The sequence below is a fragment of the Theobroma cacao genome, chromosome 4 (assembly GCF_053813885.1).
Source record: "Theobroma cacao isolate CCN51 chromosome 4, ASM5381388v1, whole genome shotgun sequence".
Classification (NCBI taxonomy): Eukaryota; Viridiplantae; Streptophyta; class Magnoliopsida; order Malvales; family Malvaceae; genus Theobroma; species Theobroma cacao.
In genome coordinates, this window is record NC_142642.1 from 33,244,772 (window position 1) to 33,271,423 (window position 26,652).

The 26,652-nt window shown below is 32.6% G+C and overlaps 4 protein-coding genes and 1 pseudogene across 6 annotated transcripts; 4 read left to right on the plus strand and 1 right to left on the minus strand.

Moving 5' to 3' along the window:
• The first annotated feature begins 180 nt into the window (after window positions 1-180).
• Window positions 181-2,301, plus strand: LOC18602411 (pentatricopeptide repeat-containing protein At1g62350-like). The gene is made up of 3 exons (XM_007033770.3): window positions 181-703; window positions 876-1,262; window positions 1,878-2,301. Exons 1-3 carry the CDS (start codon window positions 380-382, stop codon window positions 1,905-1,907), a joined length of 741 nt encoding a protein of 246 aa, XP_007033832.2. The 5' UTR covers window positions 181-379; the 3' UTR covers window positions 1,908-2,301.
• A 1,020-nt stretch (window positions 2,302-3,321) lies between these two features.
• LOC18602412 (Ypt/Rab-GAP domain of gyp1p superfamily protein) lies at window positions 3,322-11,092 on the minus strand. 2 transcript variants are annotated; one of them, XM_007033772.3, is made up of 10 exons: window positions 10,759-11,089; window positions 9,567-9,720; window positions 9,273-9,450; window positions 7,448-7,518; window positions 6,731-6,868; window positions 6,552-6,643; window positions 5,228-5,499; window positions 4,718-4,803; window positions 4,461-4,562; window positions 3,322-3,763 (listed from the first exon to the last, which is right to left on the minus strand). In XM_007033772.3, the coding sequence occupies exons 1-10, from the start codon at window positions 10,854-10,856 to the stop codon at window positions 3,602-3,604; spliced, it is 1,353 nt and encodes a 450-aa protein (XP_007033834.2). In that variant the 5' UTR covers window positions 10,857-11,089; the 3' UTR covers window positions 3,322-3,601. The 2 variants fall into 2 exon arrangements, 1 of the variants encoding a protein (XP_007033834.2); XR_001927708.2 differs by having other exon boundaries at window positions 3,547-3,763; window positions 4,723-4,803; window positions 10,759-11,092.
• A 1,531-nt stretch (window positions 11,093-12,623) lies between these two features.
• Window positions 12,624-14,562, plus strand: LOC108661616 (GDSL esterase/lipase 7-like; annotated as a pseudogene).
• Window positions 14,563-16,409: 1,847 nt separating this feature from the next.
• On the plus strand, window positions 16,410-18,786 carry LOC18602413 (GDSL esterase/lipase 7-like). Its single transcript, XM_018118830.2, has 5 exons — window positions 16,410-16,731; window positions 17,055-17,185; window positions 17,457-17,693; window positions 17,922-18,174; window positions 18,569-18,786. Exons 1-5 carry the CDS (start codon window positions 16,410-16,412, stop codon window positions 18,784-18,786), a joined length of 1,161 nt encoding a protein of 386 aa, XP_017974319.1.
• Window positions 18,787-21,295: 2,509 nt separating this feature from the next.
• On the plus strand, window positions 21,296-25,798 carry LOC18602414 (uncharacterized). 2 transcript variants are annotated; one of them, XM_088805097.1, is made up of 6 exons: window positions 21,296-21,442; window positions 21,906-22,025; window positions 22,984-23,069; window positions 23,190-23,250; window positions 23,977-24,063; window positions 25,425-25,798. In XM_088805097.1, exons 2-6 carry the CDS (start codon window positions 21,945-21,947, stop codon window positions 25,515-25,517), a joined length of 408 nt encoding a protein of 135 aa, XP_088661223.1. In that variant the 5' UTR covers window positions 21,296-21,442; window positions 21,906-21,944; the 3' UTR covers window positions 25,518-25,798. The 2 variants fall into 2 exon arrangements, with proteins under 2 accessions (XP_088661223.1, XP_088661224.1); XM_088805098.1 differs by having other exon boundaries at window positions 21,921-22,025.
• The last annotated feature ends 854 nt before the right edge of the window (window positions 25,799-26,652 follow it).

Genomic DNA, 26,652 nt, shown 5'->3' on the forward strand with positions numbered 1-26,652 from the left:
TAACATTCTAACATGCTACTTATGACATAAGTTAACAAATAATATTTTAAGTAAAAATGTTTACTTAACTATTAATTGTAAATTTATTTAATTTAAAATAAAAATATAAAATAATAAAACAAATAAAAATCTATTTAATTTTTTTTTAAAAGTGATTAAGTATCCTAGTTTATCGGTAGAAGTTCTTATGAAAAAAAAAAAAACTTGAGATCCTTGGGCTATCCGAAATCCAAGTGAACCAAAGATTCCGAGACGCGAAAAAAACCTGAAACCTGGATTTGCCCAAAGCTCAAATGGTCAGAATCCTAATTCAGCAATTCGAACTCCAACCAACCGACCTTTCTTCACAAGCTTTGTCCGACAAGCAACATTCCACGCTATGAAACCATCTCTAATGGGCACTCTGAATCTAAAATTCTCCCTTATCCCTCTTACGGGATTTCTCCAAAACCCCCAAAATCACAAACGTCAGCATCCGAGCACTGTCACTTGTGGGCTTCGAGGGGGAACAAGGAAACACCTGTGGAGGTCGAGGGTGCTTTCTGCTGAAGCCATCCAGGCTGTACATTCCCTCAAGTTAGCCAACTCCAATTCCAAATTACAGCATGTTTTCTCCAACAAGCTTTCCAGGTTACTCAAAGCTGACTTGTTGGATACTCTGGCTGAGTTGCAAAGACAAAATGAATTCCACTTAGCCCTCGAGGTATTTATTTCTTTTATACGTTTTCTGTTATTGGAAACTTTTCTTGGGTTGCCTAGATGAATTGGAGGGAACCCTTTCAAGCTATATGTTTGATGATTCCTTTTTATGGTTAATTTAAAATTATCTTGCTTTTCAATTATGGGGTTTTAGCTGAAATGATGTCAGGCTTTAGGTCTTTGAATTTGTGAGGAAGGAAGTATGGTACAAACCAGACTTGTCTTTATACTGTGACATGATTCAGCTGTTGGGAAAGAACAGAATGACTGAAATGGCTGAACGAGTTTTTACTGAACTAGATAAAGAAGGCTTGAAACCTGATACAAGGGCATTCACTGAGATGATTGGAGCATACTTAATAGTGGGTATGATTGACAAGGCGATGGAGACATATGAGATGCTAAAGGCGTCAGGTTGCTGCCCAGATAAGTTAACCTTTACAATATTGATTAGGAACCTTGAGAATGCTGGGAGAGAAGATCTTGCAGCAGTTTTGCAGAAGGATTGTACTGAATATCTGGAGTATCCTGAGAGATTCCTCGAGCAAGTTCAACAAAAGCATGTAAGGAACCCTATTTTCTGTGTACTTAGTTACATATTGCTCTATAGATATGCCTCTTATATCTTCCCATTGAAAGTTATGAGTCCTTGTTTACGCAACTTTCCTACGGTCGCTTCATTGATTCAGCATTGCAAGACTCTGGTTTTCTGATGCCCAGAGATAGAAAATTATTCAGGGAAAAAGCATGGGAAGAAACTTCTTTATTTCTTACTTAGAGATGACAAGATTCCGTGGAACTCAGAACCTGCTATCAAAAGTTTTAAGAGTTTAATGCTGCAATCTTTGGACAAGTTGTAGATCAGTTTTAAATTTTTGTCCCCGATAATTTTGGGCATTGCATCTAGTAGCTTTGATAGCAATGGATTTCTTTATCCACTATAGATTTTCTCTAAAAAATTAAGAAACAAACACCCTATGGATAATGGATTCTAAAAGTTGTTCAGAGTATTCATGACATGTTTATTGTAGTTGCGCTTACGCAATAGTTAACATCATCTGGGATGTGAAGTACCATGTCATTTTGTAATGCATTTGCCTTATTTATAACAATTTTGTTATTTTCTGCCGAGGTGGGTGTTTTTGAAGTGTCTGAATTGCTGGCTTTTACTGTTTCAGTCAAAGAGGCGACAGCTGGATCTTGTTTGAAACTTTGTGGTAGTTAGGGCGGTGAATGCGTTTGCAGTTACTAGTTCATATTCTGGCTTCCAGAGAGCAAGCCCTTGTCAGGCTCTCGTATGAGGACACTGTGGAGATTTTCATTGGATAAAAGGGATGTGTAGGACAGTGGTTTAAGGCAAGTTTGCTTTGGCACATCTTGAGACACGGTCAATCAAACCCACTCCATCATTTTCTACTTCTATTTATGGTCTTAATCAACACGTCCATTACTTTGTGCCTCCATGAGTTGTTTAGGAAATTTATCCAGAATAGCATTGTAGATAACTTTTATATTCTGTAATAGATTGAATTATAATGCTTTGTCAGGAACAGATTCTATTCATACATATGAAGGCAATAAACTTCTATATTCCACATGAAAGATTACAAGCTATGAATTTTCTTCCAAGTTTGAGAAAAAAGCTATTAATCCAGTCATTCTGAAGTCTTCCTACTAGGGAAAGATTCAGAAACTGTTTTGACCTTTAGCATCTGCTCATGACCATAACCCTTAATTATTCCTCTAACTTAGTGATCATTAATAGTTGTTTGACCCTAAACCAGGGATGAAAAAACAAAGGTTGCTGATTAAGTACTAAATGTGAATCTGCTACTGGGAAACTCCTATGGTTTTTCATCTGGTATTAAAGTTGTGAATCCAAGTGCACTGATGCACAGAATCTGATCAAGAAGATCCTGAGGTATCATCTAAATGACGTTAGATATGCTTGAACATTTTGATGTAAACAAGATGTCAATGAGGTTACTGCCTACTTTCTTTGGTTTGATCCTGTAACAGCCAATAATGACCGAACCTTTTCAAAATTAGCAATACAATGCGGGGATGCATTTAATCCAGCTATTATTGCTTTCTTAACCCCCATAAATTACCGTAATATACAAGAGAAGAAACAGGTTCTTTGAAGACTATCTCCTGGTAATCTAGGAAGAAACAGGTTCAATGGAGGCTGACTGTTTCACTGCTGATCAGATTACAAGTATACAACTTTAGAATCAGAAAGTGCATGTAAAATAAGACCTATGGTCTTACTCTTTGTTGCTTAGTTTCTCCTCTCTTTATTCTGAATCAATCTAGATCTTAATGCCCTTCTCCCTTCAGTCTCCGCTTTAATTCTTCATGTCAATTCTAGCTTCAGCCTTTGGCCTTTATTTTCCTGCTTTAGGAGTCAAATCTGTCCTCAAGATTGCTACTGGGTTGATTAACATTAACTCATATATGGTCCTTACACAAGAACATGACTGATGAGTTTTTTGTCAGACATAAATTGACAACTGGGATCTGAAATGAGCTCATGAACCCTCCTTTAACACAGATGACAATGAATTATAAACCTGTCTGTAGGATACCAAGATGGATTGGCTAAAACGTACGTGATCAATATAAAAGCAAAACATTCTTTCAGAGCTCTGTTGATGAAATTCAAAATTTGTTATACAAGGAAATGTTGTTTCTTATGTTCATGGTAAATGTACAAAGGCATGCTTGGTATTACAAATATGTGAAATTACATGCCACAATACACAAAAGGAACATTTCTTGGCCTCTAGAAAAGAAAATAATACGCATTGCTCTCTAAAACACTTTGATAAGGGAACAAATAGAATCTAAGGGGAAAAGAGAGGTAACTGGTCAATATAAATAGTAAACATAAGATTTCCAATCAGCTAGCCAAGTGGCTGGGAGAGCTGTTAAACATACTGTGCCACATGTATGCCGTAGACAGTACCATTTCAAGCTCTTGATATGTCCAGTTGTGAGTTGGAAGGTGTTGAAGGAACATCACCAACTCTTGGAAGTCAAGCTTCTGAAGTTTATCTGACCACTGAAAATATAGACCAAACCTTTCATCGTTTAGCTTTGCAAGATTCATCAAGATTACGATCAATCAAAAAGGAAAAAAAATGTTGCAGAGGCATTCAATATACAAATAGCATTAATTACTTAACAAAATTTTTTATCTGTTGAATGTTTACAAACCACAGCAGCAAAGCTCATCAGCAGAGTCCATGAAGAAATCAAATAAACTTTCTAAAGGTTATTGGAAAATAAAGGAAACAGTGAAAAGAAAATTTAAGGAACAAAAGAAGAAAAGGAAAAAGGAGAGGGGTGTTTCTTATGAACCATGCAGAAGTGCAAGTTCAATGTGGGAGAAAACACCTTAACAGAAACAATATGAGTAAGCAGGCACTCACAACAATCCAGGAAAACATCAATTAATCCATTTAAAAATGTAAATTTGAGAATACAAGCTCTTATGCATATGAGTGAAAGTTGTAAGAATAGAAGCTCTTCAGAGGTGGTAGTCATTTTGTTTTGGACCAAAGAAATAGTCATTCTTTTACTTTTAAATATTAAAAAACAGATGTGAAGCAGAAAAGAAGATGGATAAAACACACACAGACACAAACCTTTTTATTTGAACAATTATCATGACCCATCTCTTTAAGATTGCAAAAATACAGTCAAAGATGGACACAAGTAAATTACATCAGCATCAAGGAAGTTAAAGCACTCCTCACCGTTAAAAGAAAACTGGCAAATATGTACACAAGGAAATCAGGCAGCGCATCTCCTTCAGCAAGATAGGTGTCCCATAGACGGGTTACCAGATGAAAAGGGATCTGTTAAACAAAAAATAACAACAATAAACAAATAAAATCTACTAGAGCCAGAAGAAAATTAAAAGTTGGACCAGTTTGTCAATCAAACATAAAAACTTCTGAAATTTTGGGATATTAAACAGTTTAATGAATGGATGTGAATAGTGGGATTAAACCTCACGTATCAGTAGACAGTTGAACCAGCGAAAAGCAAATTGAAGAAATTCAAGGCCTTGGTCCTCCATATGTTTGGAAACAGGTTCTGGTACAAGTTAACAGAAGGATGTGGTTAATATGACAAAGTGACTAAATTAGAACATAAAAAACATAAACAAACTTTTAAGTCAATAAAAAGAATTACATGCACAAATTACATAGAAGCATTATTACACATTGTCCACAAAGACAGACAGACACACACATACCTCTTTCCTTTCTCAATAACCATTACAATAAAGTAAGTACCCATGCACACATAAATTAAAAGACATCTTTCCTTTCTCTGTAACATTATGAAAAGGGTGTGCCTACACAGGCACATGCAACTTCTTTCTATCGTTAGACCATTACAAAAAAATCTGCACTATAATTGAAGCCTGAAATTTTTTTCATAAAGCAAAAGATGGTTGGGTTCATGAATAAAAAGGAATGCTAGGGGGAGAACTGAATGCCCTGAAAGAGTTTACCATCAATACGCCTAACCAATTCCTTCAGCTTAAATACAAGCCTCTGGATTCCTGGTTGAGCAAATGTGTAATGGTCTTGCATGCCATCAAGCAACTTTGACAAGCACCAATAGCAATCAGCTTCTATGTTGGATATGTTCTCTGACGATAAATCAGAAATTGACCAACTATCTATGCTTCCTTCTAAGTACTCTGATAAGAAGACAACTAGAAAGGGTGTGACAAGATCATTTATCCCCTGCACATATCCACTTGCAGGATGCCGAATAGCCCTGTACATGAAGTTGGAAGAAAATATCGATTAACCCAAAAAACACATGAGAACTGACAGCATCTTAAACAGCACAATTTTATAGGTCCATCTAAAAATTAATAATCATCAACAATCACACAAAATATGGAATTTAAACACAAATTATTAAGAAAAAAGGAAAGTGAACAGGCTTTTAAGCTCTGCGGCAATAATATAATATCACATGATATCTAAGCTCTCCAAAATATCAGCAATCACGAAGTCATTGCAGTATGATACACAGAAAATCATGTCCACAAATCATAAAGAATCAAATGACAGAGCATAACAATATTAAGAGAACTTTGTTATGTATACTGTTCAGAGGCCCACTATAACATTAAAAATTTACCAGAAGATAGAGAGAGAGAAGATGTAGAAGGAATAAAAAAAAAATCAGAAAAGAGGTTTTGACCAAATCTGAAGCAAAGCAAAGATCCTAAGGAAGAAGAAAGAAGAGAGAAAGATGAAGACGCTAAAAAAAAATGGAAAAATTATCCAATCAGAAAGATTGGATGATTGTTTTTAATAGTTGATAGAATGTTAAAATTCTCATTCAGGCCATTGTTGGTAGCTGCCCCCAACCAAAAATTTGACATTTATTTTTAGGATCTTAAAGTTTAACAACCAATGCTGATTGCTGAGGACCCAAATTATCTTAGTTAGCATCCTGATTTTAAGAACCAGAATTTCAAACTCAAGCACAAAAACCAGGTTTAAGTAGTATCAGATTTCAAAGCTAGACCCTCTTTTCCCAGCCTATTAAGCACAGTTCAGAGGCAACTTGCCAAACCATCCTAGGAGACATTGCAATGCAATAAACAGGGGAAGAAGCAACAACAGAAATGATTGGGTACTTAATCAGTAGACATATGTTCTAACAAAATATCAAAGTCCTCCCCTTTAGATTCAGTTTGATAATTATATTTGCAGAGGCCTTTCAATCATCCAACTTCTACTTAACTGCTAACATTACATACTCGAAGAAAGCCATTGATAAATGTGGATTCACCAATTCAAATAGTATCTTACCATGTATAAAGAATGCGCTCCAAGGATTTTTGAACTTGTGCTTGCTGAAAGAAAGCAACATCAGGTACAGTTCTTGGACAATCAACAGCAATCTAACAAACAGAATAAAGACAACTGTTAATAATGGGGCACAGAAGGCAGATAATCAAGTTCAGGGATTTAGTAAGGGCTAAAGATACCTGGCGAAGCATATTGATCTCATCATCGGACCGTTCCGTGTCCGGAATGTCATAAAATTGAGCAACACAATCAAGATACTCAAGACGTTTCCTCCTTAGAACTCCCTCCCTTCTATCTGAATTAGGTGGTGCATATCCCTGTTGTCAGTTCATACTTTAATTTCAAACCAGCTACCAAATTTATTCCAAAAAGACAACCTATATCTAATGCACATTAGTTTAGCCTGGATATCATAAACGAGACATGTAGATTCTTCCATGCATGCTCTAAAAATTGGCCTCGTTTTTCCCAGTAATTGGAATAGAAGTCAGCAAGACCAAACAACAAAGAAAAAGCCAAGCCCCTCAAGACAAATTCCATTTGTAACAAACTAAAACCAATACCACCTAAAAGAGATACATCTGACGCTAAAAGATAAGCCTGCTGCCTTGGCATCATTTTACAGAAGCAACACACTAGGAATGCAGCACTTAACACATTCTAAAGCTTTAAAAGCTCAATCCTGTAAAATATACAGGAATATTTTATTCAGAGGATTCCCAACGGATGAAGCTAAAGGTGGCAGCAATTGACAGAAAATTATTGGTACCATTCTGATTCTAATGGAAACAAGATCAGAAATAGCAACCTTTGTAGCCATAAAAAGAACAAATTGGTTCATACAGTTCCAGACATCCTGATGCCTAAAACTGATAGTTAAGTAGCATCAAGCTTACCAGCAGAAGTCTCCATACATTTGGACGCATGTAAGGTGGAACACCACTCCAAGCCAACTCACGTAATCTCTCTGCACAACGACATTATAATCAAATTAAAACCATGATATTATTAATAAAAAGCAAAGGAATGGCAAAAGTCTAGGTTATCCATCACATCAAGAAAGAGGCAGTGATTGCCAAATGAAAATGTTTGCTAATACAGATAAACTGCATATATCATACAAAAGACCAGAATGACTATGGCCCTACACATCATAGCAGAATGAAGATGCCATGCCATTGTTTCTTGCTAATAAGATAGAAAAGGTGAGCATTCAAAGATAAAAGTAAAAGTTACAAAATTTACAACAAATCAACCTCACATCACAGCAAGAAAATTGAAGATAGGCAAGCAAAGCAGGGGATACAGATGAGTAGAACCAAAGAATACCAAAATTATACACAATGTCCATCACCAACACCTAGTCCTCTCAAATCCCAAGAGAATCTTTTTCCGGATATGACATCACCCATTAGATGTTGACTAAGACCAATGTATTACTTCAAATTTGCCAAACTATGAATGCATAGCATAAAAAATAAGTTAAGCCATCAACAAAAAGTCCAAGAAAATTGATAATTACAGGTGCTTGTTTTCGGTCATTCTATCTTTACCAGTTTTGCTCTTGTTCCTAAAGATACCTTGTAGTATGTCTCACAATATTACATTTTGGAGTTAAGATGTGATCAAACAAGTGGACTTAAACTCGAATAGTGGTAACTGTAGAGAGTTTCGACTCGGTAGGCTAAGGTAAGGGATTGGTAAAAGGTTCTTTCCTTAACTTTTCTCTGGAGCATATGAGTGTCTCTCAAGTATTGTACTCCACACATGAAGTCACACTTACCTTTTGTCACAGTACTTATCGTAACAGCCAATCATATTCGTCAGTAAAATGTTATTAGAAAATTGATTAAAAGTTTTAATATTAGATGAGTTCAAGTGGAGAACCCTAATACTTTGAACTAACAAGATATATAAGTTTGATGTAAGATGCTCTATAATTTCAAACAATTAATAAGAACATACCTATAAAAGTATATTAGAATAAACCCCAATTGAATTTTAAAGTGAGATTGATAATTTTCAACTGAGAATTGTCAATTTAAATTTGGTTCTTAAACAATGAGAGACTCTATAAAGGACGCTAGAATCAAACAAAAGTTAACTGCCACAACATTCAGCACTTCAACGTCTGCCCTAATCCTCCTCTCTACCCTCTTTACTCATCCCATTCATTTAGCTCTGGCACTACCTAAGCCTAATACCAGAAGGGCCCTTTATAACAACTATATTCATAGCCAGCAGCTTTTGGCTACCAGCATATGGCCACACTCCCATTATTGCACTTCTAAATCTCATTTTCCATTGTACCAAATCAAATAATGCACTGCTTTTGCACTTCTATCATCAGAAAAAGAAAAATTCCAAGGTGAATACATTTTAAGCCCACACTCCCCACACACAATCTTTAATCTGAATAGTATGGTGTAAGAAGTTCCATTCCGCTCTAATATTCCTCCACAAACTAGAACAATTCTAAATGCTTCACAATTCCACTATCTTCATCCTTGGCAACACTTCAAAACAGAAACACCCTTTTAAAAGCATAATGCCAAAACTGTTTCCTTCATAGCAGTGATAACAAACATATACCAACCGACTAACTCAACTTTCATACTTTTATCATAGCTACCGAGGACAGAACCAAGGGGTTTGGGTGGCATTAAACAGGCTCTAATAAACAGATCAAGCTTTCTGGAAGCAACAAAGTAGACAAGGTACCTAATATGACCATCTGCCCTGAGAGCTCTTTAGTGAACTTCATAACCCTTGCAGAATCAGTAGCTCTTGCGCCCACTGCAGGCTTTGGGACTTCTTTGGCAACAGTCTCAATGTTTGAGGTCGAAGATCTTAACTTATTAACAGTTGTATGACTAGCTGAGTTATTTGTATTTCCTCCCTACATGAAAGGAAAATATTTCAGTTAATAATATTACTGACTTTTAAAGAACTCTAAAAGTCACACTAGTAATAGAATTATTCATAGACATAATAGATGTTCACTCTCAACATCACCTCCATGGACTTGTCCATATCATCACTTGTACCAGCGTCGTTCTGTGAGAAGCTTCTTTGGTAACTGGGAGATCGTTGAAAGCCTGAATCATCGAGTGGATCCGGCCTCCTGGTCAATAATACTTTACCAGGAATACTACGACCCTTAAGCAACCTTAATAACAGGCATAAAAGAAAATTATTATTTGTATCTAAAGCAGCAATTGTGAGAGAAGCAAGTGCATGAAACAGAGACAAGGGCTGAACACTCCATGGACACCATAGAGGAATAGTTACACAATTTATTAGCATGTACTCTAAGATAAAGGTATTTTCTAAATTGACAATAATGGTGAATGCAGTATTTGCATTTATATTCAGAATAAAAGTAGAAACCACAACGAATTTCCTAATTCTCACAAAAGCTACATTGACAAGGTAATAAAGATGACATAACAAGACATGGGAACTCCACTGAAGAGGAAAATTTTTTATTTGACCTCTGAACACTCGAAGAGTGATTTGAATTAAGAAATCCAGCATTGCGACTCATATTAGCATTAATCTTCAACCAATTTGCATTAAGAAATCCGAGCTCAGCCATGTTATCATTAGTCCGAATATCCAAAACATATACATTTTTGTTCTATGATATCTATGAACTTCCCATGGCAATGAACCATCCTTTTTATGATCAGGAAAAACCAAGCTAAATGAAAAGAAATAACCTATTTTAAATCGCTCTGATTCCTACACTTGTCTGACCATAATGCCATAATCAAATTACAGCATACACCAAGATCAAGAAACCCTACATAAATGACATTTTCAGGAAAAAAATTAAATGCTACTATAATCTAAGCCAAAAGAATCATCTACCATATGAAACAGAAACAGAGATTTTGTCACTAAACAGAACTTGAGAGATCTGACTTTAATTCCCAAAAGGGTCTTTAAATCCAAGTGAAAACCGCAACATTTTACAGCCAATAAACAGAATGAACAATTTTAGCAAATCACAGTTTCCCCACTGAAAAGGAAAATTCTTCCACACGACTTGAGAATTGGGAGTGAAATTTCAAAGATCCGAAGATAATTCTCTAATGGGTATCTAAATCCAATAACAAACACGAGTACAAGAATCCAGATTCAACAATGAAAAAAAAGAGAGAGAGAGAAAAGTTATGGAAATTGGAATAGTGAAACGAGGTACCCTTGAACATTTCTGAGGGTTTGGTTGAATCTGGAATCAAGGCTTTCTTTCTTACGCTGATCGTCTTCTCCGTGGCTGATGTTGCTGTTGTTGTTCATGGTTTTGTTGCTTGGCGCTGCTGTGTAAAGAGCATGCTCTGTTATTATTCTTTCTGTGTGCTTCTCTTTTCTCTAACTAGGTACTCCGTTCGTTCTTTCATCTCATGTCTCCCTCTGAAGAGAAGCTCAACAAAACATGCAGCACAAAGCAATAGACCAAAGGGGCATAAAGCACAAATGTCAATGCTACCTAAGAAAGCAGAAACTTATGTTGATATTAATTTCTTCATTTTTGTGTTTATTGAAGTGAATACTGTTTTGTTCCTTTTTTTTAGTCGGTGCAAGACTTGATGAAAAGTTGTTAACAACTCAATTAAGTAATTTAATATGAAATTATTACGCACAATATTGGTATTAATTATCAAAAAATAATTAATACTATATAATTGGTATAATATTTTAAAATTTTCTAAACTACTCAAGAAAGAAAAATGTCGCATTTACAAATTACTTACAATATTTGTACCTTTTCGATTTTGAGGATAGAAGACAAAAGTAAACTAGTCGGGCTCCACGAGTAACGGATTGGAACAATTTCCTTGTGCTAAAGACTAAACTCCAAGCAAATGAGAAATCTTATTCATTAGTAAATGATAAAAATAATGGCAAATAATAGTAGAATAAAGCAAAAGGAGTTTTTATTTTTTTTTTTTGGATTTAAATACAGGCACTAATGGTAGTAGATTGGTTGTAGCATTACATGTCTACAAGGATAATGTCCTATTTGGCACGTATACTGGGGAAAATGATACTTATACTAAATAAAAGAAAATTCATTGTGATACCTAAAGTTTAATTTTATTTTGCACTTTATCATAGTATATAATACTGTTAAAAAAATAATTGTATAATTTTTAATTAATCAAAATGAAAAACGTCACAAAAAAAAATTACATCTGATGAGATCATTTCAACTTACAAACATAGATAATATCGTCTAATAAATTTTTTTAAGAAAAAAAAAACAAGTTTTTTTAACAAATAAAATTTTCTTTTTCTTCAAAAACAAAATACACAAAAAAATTTTAAAAATAAAAATTCTTCCTTGCCATCACTCTCCTCTCCCTCCCTCCCTCCCCCCACCTATTAGCCCAACCTAACCAACCACTAGCCTAATCTGACCAAACACCCTTTTTATAATTTTATGACATATTTCAAACACCCTTTTTATTGCTTAAGTCTGATAAACTTTATGTTATAATTTCTTTTTTGGGGCGGGACTGTAAAAGTGACATAAACTCACACTCTTTTAATACAACGCAAGCTCATTTTTTATGTCATAACACAATGCTTAACATTAAAATATATTTAATTTCATGCTTGCCCTAATATGACAACCCAAGTGTTGTACTATTTTTAGAAATTTTAATTGGGAGATTAAGAAGTTAAAATAACAGGTTGTTTCGTTTACTGTTTTTAACTATCTTCAAATTTTTTAAAAAAAAAATTATTTAAAAAAAATAACGATATTAGTTGATATCTAATTCACCATAATGAAAACATATTAATAAATAAAAATACTATAATTTAATTTGTTAAAATGTTTTATATTTGTTTAGCACTTCCAGGTCATAACTAGCTCACGTTCGAGATGTTATCAAGTCCCAAATTTATAAATCCCGGTTGGAATTTATAAGAGAACACTAGAAAAATTTAATATAAATATCCCAAAAATTCACATAAATCTCCACAAAACTCAAGTTAACCTATCATTTCAACATATCAAAGTGGGAAACTTGTTTCTTTTCATAGTTTTGAGCTACAATCATGGCTAAGCTTGGTTGCCGTATCTCTGTTTGTGTTTTCATCTTCTTTCATTTATTGCAAGTATTCTCATATGGTGTTGGAGATGTTCTTGAAGCACCACCATTCAACATTAACCAACCGTCTCTTTTGCAATATCTGTCCCTTGGGGATATCAAAAATTGATTTGCCAGCCCTTTATGTATTTGGAGACTCCTACGTGGACAATGGGAACAACAATTTTTTGCCCCATTCTGCTGTAGCAAATTATCTACCATTTGGAATTGATTTTGATGGAAAACCTACTGGTCGTGCCACCAATGGTAGACCCGTAGTAGATTTCATTGGTATGACAAAAACTCTATGACCATTTACTGTTATTTTCAATATATAATTAGTACATAGTTTAAAATAATATTATATTATTTTCTTTTTTAAATTTGAAAAATGAGAATAAAGAGATCGAACACTAATTATTGAGCCAAAAATATTCCAGGGTTTTATACTCTTATTATTAGATAAGTTCTTCTAACTTAAATATCATTTCGAGAACATCACATTTAAATGTACTTATTACTTTGATCATTTTAATATTTCAATGTTTTGGGAATAAGTTTCTAAAATTTTATTCTTTAAACATGCACCCTAGCATAGAGAATTCTTCAGTCCTTTTGACTTCATATCTTGCGTTGCTTTTAATTTGAGCAATGATTTATTGGCTAATAATCCATTTTCTAATAAACCTCCATTATTTATTATATAACTATCCACTGTAGCAAAAACTTTGGATGCGAAATGTAACATTAACTAAATTGTTTTCTATATTTAATAATGCAGCTACAGTGGGTGGTTTTCAATACCCACCACCAATTTTGGGTTTGTCTGAGGCAAACAGGAAATCAACTCGGACTGATGTGAACTATGCCTCTGGTTCCTCTGGGATTCTTTCTGAAAATAGACGCTCTATGGTAAAATTCCTTGATACATTAATATAATTTTATAGATGGCTTTATTTATCTTGTTAAAATTGCATCTAATTTTAGTCTTGACAATATGATTCTATCAATTATAATAGGTTTAAGAAAATTTATGATAAAAAAACAACTCAAAATCAATTAAAATGTTTTTACTAGGTGAAAATTAATCATATGCTTATAATAAGTATCAAATCATCCTATATTCACTTGATGAGTTCACTAACTATGTAGCATTTTGCAAATTTTCCTACACCATATAGCATATGAATGTGCTCAACTTCTTCCAACAAGTAGACTTGTTTGAGAACGCAACCTTGAAGGATTTGAAGAGTTCATTTAGCAGCACAGAAAGTTTCACTGAATACCTCTCCAAGTCTGTTTTTTTCATCCATACTGCGAGCAATGACTTAGGGTTTACATATGAAACTACAGCATCGAAAGACTCTCCAGATAAATATTCCGAAGTGCTTGTTGAAGAGCTTTTTAAGCAATTGCAGGTAAATATTGAAAGTATTTATCAAATTCTTAAAAGAGTAATGCTCTTTTATTTAATTTTTAATTATTCAACTACTCAAAAATAGTATGAACATAACAATTTTATGAATTATTTTTTTAAAGTATCTCCAGATAATCAAATTTTCGATTACTTTACTCTTTTTTATTATTAAAATGTGAATCATAACGTTAAATCACATGTAAAATTTGTGAATTTGTTTTTAATGCAGAGATTATATAAGCTTGGTGCTTGTAAAATTTTGGTAAACAACGTGTCTCCATTAGGGTGCCAACCATTTAACATAAATACAAAGAACCACACAACATCATATGTCGAAGAAGTAAATGAACGTATAATTATATACAACAAGTTTCTTTCCAATTCATTAACGAAGTGGCAATCTACTCTTTCGGGATCTAAGTTTGTTCTTGAAGACCTTTACAAGATTTTTCAAGATGTCTATGCATCAACTGCATCATACGGTAAATAAAAATTAATTAAAATGATTAAAAATGTAAATGAGTTAAGTTACTTTCAAGAGTTATTCTATCTTAATTCTTAACAATACTTAATCTTAATTCATTCGTTGTCGAACCAAGTTGAACTAATAATTTGAGTCGACTTCGAATTTTGTAATAATACTCGACTCAAGTGACATTTAAGTTTTATTTGAATTTTAAAATCAGATTCTTTAAGTTAATTGAATCGGGCTAAGTCCAGTCAATTATTTTTTAAGCCAAATCTGAGTAAAAGAAGATAAAGTAATTTAATATGAAATTATAACACACATTATTGGTATTAAAATATAAAAACATAATTTATACTATGTAATAGACATCATATTATAAAAAAATTCTAAATTATTAAAAAAAAAGAAGAAAGTGTCGCATTTAAAAATTACTTACAACATTTATGCCCTTTCTATGTTTAGGATGAAGACAAAAGAAAACTAATTAGGCTCCACAAGTAACCACTTGGAACAATTTCCAAATGCTGAAGTCTTAACCCCCAGGCAAAAGAGAAATCTTATTCATTTGTAAATGATAAAACTAATGACAAATGAGAGAGTAGAATAAGCAAAAGGAATTCGAGTTTTTTTTTTTTTTTTTTGTTTCCATACAAGTACTAATGGTAGTAGATTGGTTGTAGCATTATATGTCTGCACCTTTCCAAAAAGCAAAAAGCATTGCCTACAAGGATATTTGGGAAAATGTTTAAAATGATATTTATAGTAAAAAAAAAAAAGGGAAATTCATTGTGGTACCCAAATTTTAATTTCATTTATCACTTTATTATAGTATATATAATACTTTTAAGAAAAATAGTTGCATAATTTCTAATTAATCAAAATGAAAAATATCACCCAAAAAAAAATCACATCTAATGAAGACCATTTCAACTTGTAAACATGGATAATATATCATGTAACACACATGTACTTATCACATGGCATAAATTTTTTTAAACAGAAAAAAATTTTTGTAACAAATAAATTCTTTTTCAAAAACAAAATACACAAAAAAAATTAAAAATAAAAATTCTTCCTTGCCACTCCTCCTCTGCTAAGTCCTTTCCTCTTCCTCTCTCTCCCCAAACTTATTAGCCCAATCTGACCAAACAAGATCGAAAATTTAAATCATGTATAAGAGAAGGAATATAACTTTATTAGTGCTCTAGCTATATGTTTGTCCCATTCATAATCTTAAGTTACAATTTTATGACATATTTCATATACCATTCTATTGGTTAAATATGATAATCTTTATGTTATAATTTTTTTTGGGTGGGATTGTAAAAGTGACATAAATTCTCACTCTTTTAATACGACGCAAGCTCATTTTCTATGCCATAACACAATGCTTAACTGCAGTACATATTTAATTCCATGATTGTCGTTCTATGACAATTCAAGTGTTGTGCTATTTTTAGAACTTTTAGTTGGAAAACTAAGAAATTATAAATAACAATTTGTTACGTTTACCCTTTTTAACTATTTTAAAATATAGAATTGAAATTGTTAACAAAAAATTAACGGTATTAATTAGTTGATATCCATTTCACCACAAGGAAAACATATTAATAAATAGTAGTACTATAATTGAATTTGTTAAAATGTTTTATACTTCCTTAGCACTTCCCGTTCATAACTAACCGACATTCAAGGTGCTATCAAGTCCTAAATTTATACAAATGCAGTTGGAATTTATAACGAAACACTAAAAAAATTAATATAAATATCCAAAAAAATCACATGAATCTACACAAAGCACAAATTAACCTTTCGTTCCAATACCATAGTGGGAAAGTTGTTTCTTTTCATTCTTTTGAGCTATAATCATGGCTAAGCCTGATTGCTCAATCTCTGTTTGTGTTTTCATCTTCTTTCATTTATTACAATTATTCTCACTTGGTGTTGGAGATGTTCTTGAAGTACCACCATTCAACATTAACCAACAGTCTCTTTTGCAATATCTGTCCCTGAAAGATATCAAAATTGATTCGCCAGCTCTTTACGTATTTGGAGACTCCTACGTTGACGATGGAAACAACAATTTTTTGCCTCATTCTGCTGTAGCAAATTATCTACCATTTGGAATTGATTTTGATGGAAAACCTACTGGTCGTGCCACCAATGGTAGAACCGTAGCAGATTTCATTGGTATGACAAAAACTTTAACACCATTTGCTGTTATTTTCAATATATATATTAGTACTTAGTTTAAAATAATATCATATTATTTCGATGTTTTGGGAATAAGTTTCTAAAATTTTAGTCTTTAAACATGCACCCTAGCATAAAGAATTCTTCATTCCTTCTGACTTCATATCTTCCATTTCTTTTAATCTGAGCAATGATTTATTGGGTAATAATCCATTTTCTAATAAACCTCCATTATTTATTATATAAATATCCACTGTAGCAAAAACTTTGTACGTGAAATGTAACATTAACTAAGTTGTTTTCTATATTTAATAATGCAGCTACGGTGTCTGGTTTTCAATTCCCACCACCAATTTTGAGTATGTCTGAGGCAGATAGGAAAACAACTCGAACTGGCGTGAACTATGCTTCTGGTTCTTCTGGGATTCTTTCTGAAAATGGACGCTCTATGGTAAAATATCTTGATACTTTAATATAATTTTATAGATGATTTTATTCATCTTATTAAAATTACATCTAATTTTATTCTTAACAATATGATTCTATCAATTATAATAACTTTAAAAAAAATTTGTGATAAGAAAAAGTACTCGAGTTCAATTATAATGTTTTTACTAGGTGAAAATTAACCATATACTTATAATAAGTATCAAATCGTCTTATATTCACTTGATGAGTTCACTAATTGTATAGTATTTTGCCAATTTTCTTACACTATACAGCATATGAATGTGCTCAACTTCTTCCAACAAGTAGACTTGTTTGAGAACACAACCTTGAAGGATTTGAAGAGCTCATTTGGCAGCACAGAAAGTTTCACTGAATACCTCTCCAAGTCTGTTTTTTTTATCCATACTGCGAGCAATGACTTAGGGCTTACCTATGAAACTGCAACGTCGAAAAGCTCTCCAGACAAATATGCCGAAGTGCTTGTTGAAGAGCTTTTTAAGCAATTGCAGGTAAATCTTTAAAGTATTCATCAAATTCTTAAAAGAGTAATGCTCTTTTATTTAATTTTTAATTATTCAACTACTTATAAGTAGTATGAACATAACAATTTTATGAATTTTTCTTTTAAGAGTATCTCCAGATAATCAATTGTCAGATATTTTACTATTTTTTATTATTAAAATATGAATCATAATGTTAAATCACATGTAAAACTTGTGAGTTTGTTTTTAATGCAGAGATTATATAAGCTTGGTGCTCGTAAATTTTTGGTGAACAACGTGTCTCCGTTAGGGTGCCAACCATTTAATATAAATACAAAAAATCACACAACATCATGTGTCGAAGAAGTGAATGAGCGTATATCGATATACAATAAACTCATTTCCAATTCGTTAACAAAGTGGCAATCCACTTTTTCGGGATCAAAGTTCGTTCTTGGAGACCTTTACAAGATTTTTCAAGATGTTTATGCGTCGCCTGTATCATACGGTAAGTAAAAATTATTTAAAATTATTAAAAATGTAAATAAGTTAAGTTACTTTTAAGAGCTATTCTATATTGATTCTTAACAATATTTAAGCTCAATTCATTCGTTGTCGAACCAAGTTGAAACAATGATTTGAGTTGATTTTGAATTTTGTAATAATACTCGACTCAAGTGACATTTAAGTTTTACTTAAATTTTAAAATCAAATTCTTTAAGTTAATTGAATCGGGCTAAGTCCACTCGATTATTTTTTAAGCTGAATTTGAGTAAAAGAAGATAAAGCTGGATCAAACTCTCTAATCCTTGAAAACTGAGCACAAATAGCGAGAACTATGTCTTTGATTTTTATTGTTTTGATATAGCTTACAAACTCTATTTGTATAATTTTGTGTGCAGGATTTAAGGATGTAAACACTTCTTGTTGCGTTGATAGGAACGGGGCTAGGATTCTTCCTTGCGCCCAAAATGTTGCACCATGCGAAGATAGAAAGAGTCGTGTATTCTTTGATCCATTCCACCCCACTGAAAGCATGCATTTCCTATGGGCCAGGCGTCTGTTGAAGGATTCCTCCGTTTGCTCCCCCATCAATTTGATTCAGCTGATGCAAGCTTAATAATGTGAACACTTGGCTACTATGCACGTCATTGGTTTGACGATATCATACAAAACCACATAGAAGTATGGCTTCTATTTGTTTGTAAGCAATAAAAAATTTGCCAAAGAGAGTTGAATGAAAAAAAAAAAAAAAAGGAATTGGATATTTTATTCTTTCCATAACAGCACTAAAGGTAGCTGAATGGTAGTAGTATTATTTGTTCATAAAGATAATATCTTATTTTGCTCCTATATTTAAAGAAAATAATTAATGTAATATTTATACTATAAAAAGTTTAATGTGGTACGCAAACTTTAATTTTGAATATCAAAAAACTCAATCCATTATACTGAAAACCAAATCTACCAACATAGCTTTTAAATAAATGTGAAACATAGCCAAAAAAAATACCACTTAACTGCCACGTGTTATAAATTTTTAAAAGGAAAAGTAAAAAATGAATTTTTTTTTTTTTTATCTTTTCAATATATATTTCTTTCATTTCTTCTCTTTCCTCTCCCCTAATGCCCTTTCTTGATGGTCGCACCCGACCTATTGCCGGCATGTTTCGGTTAGACAATGAAACAAAGAAAAACAAGAAAAGAATGTTTTGAAAAAAAAATTATATTTTTTAATATAATCATAAAAAATGATATTTTTTATTTTAAACCAAGTAAGTTATTATGATTAATTTTGGGCAGACTCAACTTTATAAAAGCAGTGTCAAATTACATTACTCAATTCTTAAAAATCTATACTAAATATACTATTTATTTGGAATTTTATATAGTTAACTTATCAAAGATTTCAAATTAACGTAAATTTATCAAACAATTATTTATATATTAATATTTAAATACTGGAAAGATAAATTTTTTTATAATTTAAGATTTTATTTAAAAAAATAAATATTAAAATATTTATTTTTTAAAAATTTAAATCTTACTTTTGAGACTAGCAGTGATTTTTTTTTTCTTGGTCCTTAGTTATGTCTTTCACTCTTTTAAACCTAAGCTTCAATTGTTCAATTGTAAATAATTTTCAATTCAAATTAAGTTTTTAAATATTTTATGTCTAAATATATTTTTTATTAAATTGATAGTTTGGGATCCAAATAGAATCTTTCTAATAGAAAATAATATCTTGAAATTATGAGTATTTTTTTATTTATTTTGTAGATATATTGTTTGATTATTTGGTCTTTGTATTTAACTTCATGTGGTTTGTGGATACTTATACTTAATTTTAATTAATAAATAGAAATTTGTCAAATTGTTAGTTGTTAAATATGATAATTTGCTATGCAATATCATATTTTATTTAATTCTAATATTTTAATTTATGTTAACGAGAAATTAGTAGTAATTTTTAACATGTTTTTGGATAAATAAGTTATGAAAAGATTTTTTTTTGAAAGAAATAAAAAGATATTTTAAAATACAAGAAATTATCTAATAAGAGTCAAGTTCTGGCAAAACCAATATAATTCTACTAATGATGGTACCTAATAATCTTTTAAGAAAAGTTGTATTGAATTTAATCTAAGTACTTTCTCAGTAGATCTTGGAACGGAAAAAAAATTTTAATTATTTTTATTATTTTAGTTATGAAACTATTCAAAAAAAATTTTGAATTCATCTTTGTGATTAATAATTAACTAATTATTTTTAATCAGAATGTCACTCATTACACATAGTGTTAATGTAAATGATGAAAATATCATGTGGTTATGTTATTGTACCTTATAAACATGTCATGTCATTATCCACTATAATATGTTAATATATGTGACATAAATAGATAAATGACATTTTGATTAACGACAAAATATAATAATTGTATTGAATGTAGTAAAAAATAAAAATTTATTTAATTTTTTAAATAATTCAACTTTTTTTTTAGATACTACACGTAAGTAAATCTTAAAACTTAAAATTTTGAAAATTTATCTTAATAAATTTCGATTCTAATTTTAAAATGTATATAACAAGATTTAAAAGACAATTAATATGTATAAAAAAATATACTATAATAAAATCATATATGTAACAAGTACTAAATTAACAACCACACAACAGATAATCCATACCTTACACATAAAAAATATAATTGTTTATTTAAAAGGTAACATATTTTATATTTTTCATCTCAAATTTACAATGTTTCTTTCACACTTAGGTAAATGTCATAATTAAATTTGCATACTGCCGAAAACTCAAAGTGGCTAAATTTCCATAGCAAATAGTAGCATAATCATTTTATGGTATTGAAAAATTGGCAACAAGTATATAATAATTTTTTTAATATAAAAACAATTGAATAACACTACAAGCGGATTGTTAAAGGCATCAAGTGGGCCGTTCCAAGTTGGTCCAGCGCTGCTCATTTAACAGGCCATATTGTTATGGCCCATGACAGCCAAGAATTCCGCTTAGAACGGCCATAACCACATGGGCCACATGCTGGGCCACCACAGCCCAGTTCTTTGACACTAGTGACAGGGAGTAGCCGAATGCCGAAAGCCAATTTCTCGTACGTTGTCCCGTGCGCGGTGGAGTCTGGTCGAAAGTCTCCTGTTTTGAGTTTTCGAATTTCTTGATTTGCTATCGGAGTCTCTGACGTGTTTTTCCCCTTTGCTCCTACACTTCCACTGCTGCTAAATTGTTGATCTCAGGTTTGCATCAAATGCCCAGTTATCCATTTTCATTTTTTTTCCTTGTTTTTTTTTTTTTTGGCTTATGATGTATATGGTTCAGTTAAGTTTTGGGTTGTCTAGATTCCGATTCATATTTGAGAATTTCTCAACTTTCTGAATATTGGGTTGCTCGCATAGCAAGGAAATTTCAAATGCGGAGGATGAAATGCAAAGAATTAACTACTTGTTTGATCAGAATAGAGAGAGACATAGATTTCAGGTCAGGGATTTGGTGTCAACTTAGATTTATTTATTTAGGTTTGAAATTAAAGAACAGAGTTAGAGGCAGCAACTCTTCTTTTATTCTCCTTCCCAGGAACTCTCCACATAGACCTTTTTGTTGAATCAATTGCTGTTTGTGTGTGCTTTGGCACACTAGTCTGCATGTACTACACTTTCTTCTGTGTCCTATGACTCTTAATTTTTCTTCTTCTGACGTTAGAATTCCATCAACCAGAGTTCATCTTGCCATATCTTTAGGATGGCAACTACGGCTTGTTTTATCATTGTGAGCAGGAATGACATCCCAATATATGAAGCTGAAGTTGGGTCTGCTGCGAAAGTATGATATTTGTTCACATCATTCTACATATTTTTTCCTAATAATGAAATTTTATGTTTACATATCTGGAGATTGCAAAGTATGATGCAGGATTTTGTATCTGTTTGGCCATGGTTATATCTCTCTACACTTTGCAAGATGTACCCAGTGGCCTAGAGTTGTTGTGTTGTACTTGTTTGTGCATTTTAACCTTTCTTTTTTTGGGTTCTATTTCGTAGTTTTGAACTTTTGATTATCTAGGAGTAATGCTTTCGCAATGATTCTGACAGTATGTTCAGTAGGGAGGAAAACAGAGAGAAGGGAAAAAGGTGAGGAAAGAAAAAAAAAATGGAGAGGAAGAAACGTTTTTTTCCTTTCTTGTGTATAGTATGAATGATGGAAATTAGAGGGAAAGAAAGAGGGTAGGAGTAAAGTTGTAAATGGAATGATTAACTTAATTTGAACAAATGTTTTCAATTCCTCCCATTTTTGAAAGGATTAGATTTGGAGGGAGGGGAAATGTGCAATTCCACCCTTTTCCTTCCTGCTTGCTAGTTCCCTCATACCAAACAAAGGAAACACTACTTTCCTTTCATCCCCTTTCTCTTCTATGAAACATAGTGAAAGGAAGACATGCTCATATCTGCTAAAGAAAGAATTTTCAAAATTGAACATCAGATTTGCTTAATATTCCTCTGCATGTATGCTTTGAAATATATAATGCATCAGATGTTCATAATTAATTATTGGGGTTTATTTGGAAAGTATTTCTTTACAGCACATTGTACTTGTATTTCCTTTGTTTTTCTTCCCCTGCCCTTCTTTTTTTTATGTATATATGGAGGGGGTGTGATTGGATTTCATAAGATTTAAGTGTTTTTACCTTATGCAATACTCTCTCTGCTTGTATGCTTTTTGGCTTGGTGTCAGAAGCTGTTGTTACTTGTTGCTGTCTGTCTGACTGCATTGTTCAATACAGAGAGAAGATGCTGCTCAGCTGCATCAGTTCATATTGCATGCGGCTCTGGATATTGTTCAAGACCTTGCATGGACCACTAGTGCGATGTGAGTTATATTTTTCTTGATACATCCATTTTAGCATATTCTGGAGAAATTTCCACGTTTTTGTTCTATCTGTTTCATTGCCAAATATCTTGATACCTTTTATTTACATTTCTGTTGCAGGTTCTTGAAAGCAATTGACAGGTTCAATGATTTGGTGGTCTCAGTTTATGTAACAGCTGGTCATATCCTCTATATATACTGAACTGACTTATAAATGTCATAACATAAATATATAACTAATATGTTGAACAAACATCCAATATCCAATAATTTGACAATTATGTAGAACCAAAACTCAGGGAAAAAAGGTCTGCCATTTAAAGGAAAGTCCTCATGTAAACTATGGGTAAATTGTAGGTTGTTGGTATTAAAATGCAGTATTTAACTAGACCCTTGAAAGTACTTCTGTAGTTGAATATCTAGACCATCTTAACGTTTGGCTGGTGTTGACACTATTAACAGTCTTGGCATGATATTATTTGCTACTTCTTTGGGGATGCTTTGTTAGCCATTGAGGGCATGTTGCTCAGACACCATGTCAGAGCCATTTAAACATTATTGTCTTACTATTATAACGTGAGTCATTCACGTAGAATGTCCTCCATCATATGGTTGTAGGGGTTCCTGATCTAGTGTTCTGGTTTATTTATGCTGTTGTTAGACTAGACATGTTGCAGCTATATATTAGCTTCACATTTCTATTATCATTGTACTACCGAAGTTAGTAAATGAAAAAAGCAGTAAAGTTCTCGTCTTCTTCTGTCATCTTCATTACCTTGTCCATTGTTGTTGTCAGCTGCGTGTTTTAGTATTTAGGAAGCTTGAGACTGTAGCATATCCCTGACATTTATATTTTGGTTATCTGTGTTACTAGTTCCAGTTTAAGTCTTTCCTTGACTTTATCTTACATACACGATTTATGCTACTTCATGACTCTCGTAATGATGATGGAATCAAGAGCTTTTTCCAAGAGGTTCATGAGCTTTACGTAAAGGTAACTACTGCTTCCAACTTCTCCTGTTAACTCTTTTTCGCAGACAATTAATCTTTGATAACACTTTATTCAGGCAGATAAATTCCACTAGGTTTGTATGTTAATTTTTCTTCTTTTTTCTACGTGATGCTTGTTTTCCTCTGTGATGCTTTAGTTGTTGGGATGTGTTAGTCTGTCAGATAAATAATCTAGGTTTGCTAGTTATTCTCTATGAACATTCTCTAATAACATGATAAGCAGATTTACTGTGAGATTTGGAAGCTGCTTTAGATTAATTTGGAAAAATAAATTAATCAAAGTTTTTTGTCATTTTGTATGTCCTAGTTTGTGTTGCATTTAGAGGCTTCAGAACTGATAAAGTAGAGCATTTATGCAAACCAAGAGCATGTAGAGGCTGCAGATCTCTGGTGAGCATGGAGGGCAACTGAGCACCTTTTGTCACTGTGGAAGGGAGGGGGAGAGAGATAGTTGGTTCTAGGGCTGAGTAGTTTAAAAGAAAATAAAGGGGATGGTGTTGGGCACTGAAAATGATTTGAGAAAAAAAGAATTACGATGGTAATTATAGTTGGTTCTAGGACTGGTTTAATTTGATAATAAGTTAGGGCCTTTTTATAGAAAAAGAAAAAGAACTTTTCATTTATATAAGTTTGGGCTTATCAAAATGTGACAGTTGGTACAGAATTTTGTAGTCTGCTTGTTGTTGGGCTCTCTTATGCTGTAGTGCTCCAACTCTTTGTTTTTCTTAAGGTAAACATGTCGAACAAGTATTAAACATTTCAAAGTAGACAAGTTTGAGAACATGACCCACTTAATATAAGTATGTGAAAAATTGAAGCTGCTCTTAAAGGACACATACTGAACCTGATTTTATGCAACAAAGATCTTGTGGCCTTTTAAAACATGAACCTACCTCAAACACAAGAATTTTGTTTTCGTGGACAACTAAGTCCTTAGAAAGCGGTGGTAAATGAAAGCTTGTAGTCAATATCCCCATATCATGCTATGAAACTACTCTTTTCTAACTCTTGTTACTGTTCTTGAGGGGACTTGTTGCTATGAAAGTATGAGTCTATAAGTTGGTCCAAATCACTACAACTTCTGCTGAGTTATTGTTTTTGTACAGTCTTGATCAATAGCTCAAAAAGCTTTCTTTTGCATTATATCTATTCATTTTAATGCATTTTTTCTATTAGAAGTATCATAATCAGAGGAAGGGTTCTTCAACCTGCATATACCATTATTTGGTCTTAGGGACTTTTCATTAGAAATTTTTGATGAACCATCTTCATTTGTTTCCTTTTATGTAATGACATGATCTATTGACTGATTTTTCATTGCCTGAAATCTTTGGTAATTGGCAGATTCTTCTTAATCCACTCTACTTGCCTGGTTCCCGCATAACATCATCACATTTTGATACAAAAGTTCGTGCCCTTGCAAGGAAATATCTATAAGCAGTCATCCGTTCTTCTGAAGAACTTGAGATGTTACGCAATTGAGCTTTGCATGGGTGTACACACACTTTAACCTCTTTCTCATGGAAAATTCAATCATGTATGGTGAAAAGGAAAGCTTTTTCCGATTGCAATTTGTGTTTACACAATTATTGACTCTGTTATTTGCTCTTTAGATTTCTTTGTTCATGCATTCGTTGCAAATAGTAAATGACAATATGATTCGAAAGTGTTTTGTGTGAAATGGTAACAAATGATAAACAGCAGAGAGCATTTAGCAATTCAGGGTCATTGATCTGTTTCCCCAGGGTTTGATCACCTTCGAGGATCAAATCTTATCTCTACTCTAATGAGGGAGAAACCTTTTATACAGTTTCTATGTATTACCATAATCAGATAGAGCGCACATCATTTAGATAACTTATTTTCCTGACATTTCTTTTGTAACTTTAGAATATTCTAGACATTCCATATGATCATTGGTGCCAGTTCTTGTCCCATGGCTTTCTCAACTGTCAATAATACTCTCCAACTCAATGGCAAGTGCATTTTTTCTGGCCTTCTCAGTGAAAAAATCAAACAAACAAAATCTTGGAAACCAAAAATCCATGAAACAAATGATCATGGAGGTAAATGACTGAATCATAAGCAACAACCAAATGGTGCTTGTCCATAATGTGATAGAACTATAACAATGATCATCAATGCAATACTGTTTTGATAAATTCATCAAGTTTAATGGTCCGTGAGTGGCATTTTCAATCAATCAAATGCATTTTGTGTCTGATGTTGTTATTATTAACTCGTGAATTCATTAAATAGACTTACAGCTAATATGATAGAAATCGTGTATGTAATGATTTGTTTTGCCTTGGGTTTTCAGCATCATTGGTGAGTAAGAAGCAAAAACATTTATGACTTGACTTGGTAGCTCTTTCATTTAAGTCCATGCTTTCAATTTTGAAAAAATATTCATGTTAAGTTTAAGTGAAGAAAAGCCTGTATTTATAAATTCACTTTGTTTCGTGTCTATTTCAACCTGATATCTCTCATGAGATGTCGCGATAATGAAGAGTTTGGTATGATCGTACCACTTGACACCAAACTTTGGACTTTTAAGAATTTTCCATGGTCA

Excerpts from the sequence above, each read along its gene's own strand:
- LOC18602414 (XM_088805097.1), top strand. The coding sequence starts at position 21,945 with ATGGCAACTACGGCTTGTTTTATCATTGTGAGCAGGAATGACATCCCA. Across the intron at positions 22,026-22,983 it reads AAGTTGGGTCTGCTGCGAAA|AGAGAAGATGCTGCTCAGCT; the intron begins GTATGATATTTG and ends TGTTCAATACAG. Across the intron at positions 23,251-23,976 it reads CAGTTTATGTAACAGCTGGT|CATACACGATTTATGCTACT; the intron begins CATATCCTCTAT and ends GACTTTATCTTA.
- LOC18602411 (XM_007033770.3), top strand. The coding sequence starts at position 380 with ATGAAACCATCTCTAATGGGCACTCTGAATCTAAAATTCTCCCTTATC. Across the intron at positions 704-875 it reads AATTCCACTTAGCCCTCGAG|GTCTTTGAATTTGTGAGGAA; the intron begins GTATTTATTTCT and ends GTCAGGCTTTAG. Across the intron at positions 1,263-1,877 it reads AGCAAGTTCAACAAAAGCAT|TCAAAGAGGCGACAGCTGGA; the intron begins GTAAGGAACCCT and ends TTACTGTTTCAG.
- LOC18602412 (XM_007033772.3), bottom strand. The coding sequence starts at position 10,856 with ATGAACAACAACAGCAACATCAGCCACGGAGAAGACGATCAGCGTAAG. Across the intron at positions 9,721-10,758 it reads ACCCTCAGAAATGTTCAAGG|GTTGCTTAAGGGTCGTAGTA; the intron begins GTACCTCGTTTC and ends CCTGTTATTAAG. Across the intron at positions 7,519-9,272 it reads AGGGCAGATGGTCATATTAG|AGAGATTACGTGAGTTGGCT; the intron begins GTACCTTGTCTA and ends GTCGTTGTGCAG.
- LOC18602413 (XM_018118830.2), top strand. The coding sequence starts at position 16,410 with ATGGCTAAGCCTGATTGCTCAATCTCTGTTTGTGTTTTCATCTTCTTT. Across the intron at positions 16,732-17,054 it reads AACCGTAGCAGATTTCATTG|CTACGGTGTCTGGTTTTCAA; the intron begins GTATGACAAAAA and ends TTAATAATGCAG. Across the intron at positions 17,694-17,921 it reads AGCTTTTTAAGCAATTGCAG|AGATTATATAAGCTTGGTGC; the intron begins GTAAATCTTTAA and ends TTTTTAATGCAG.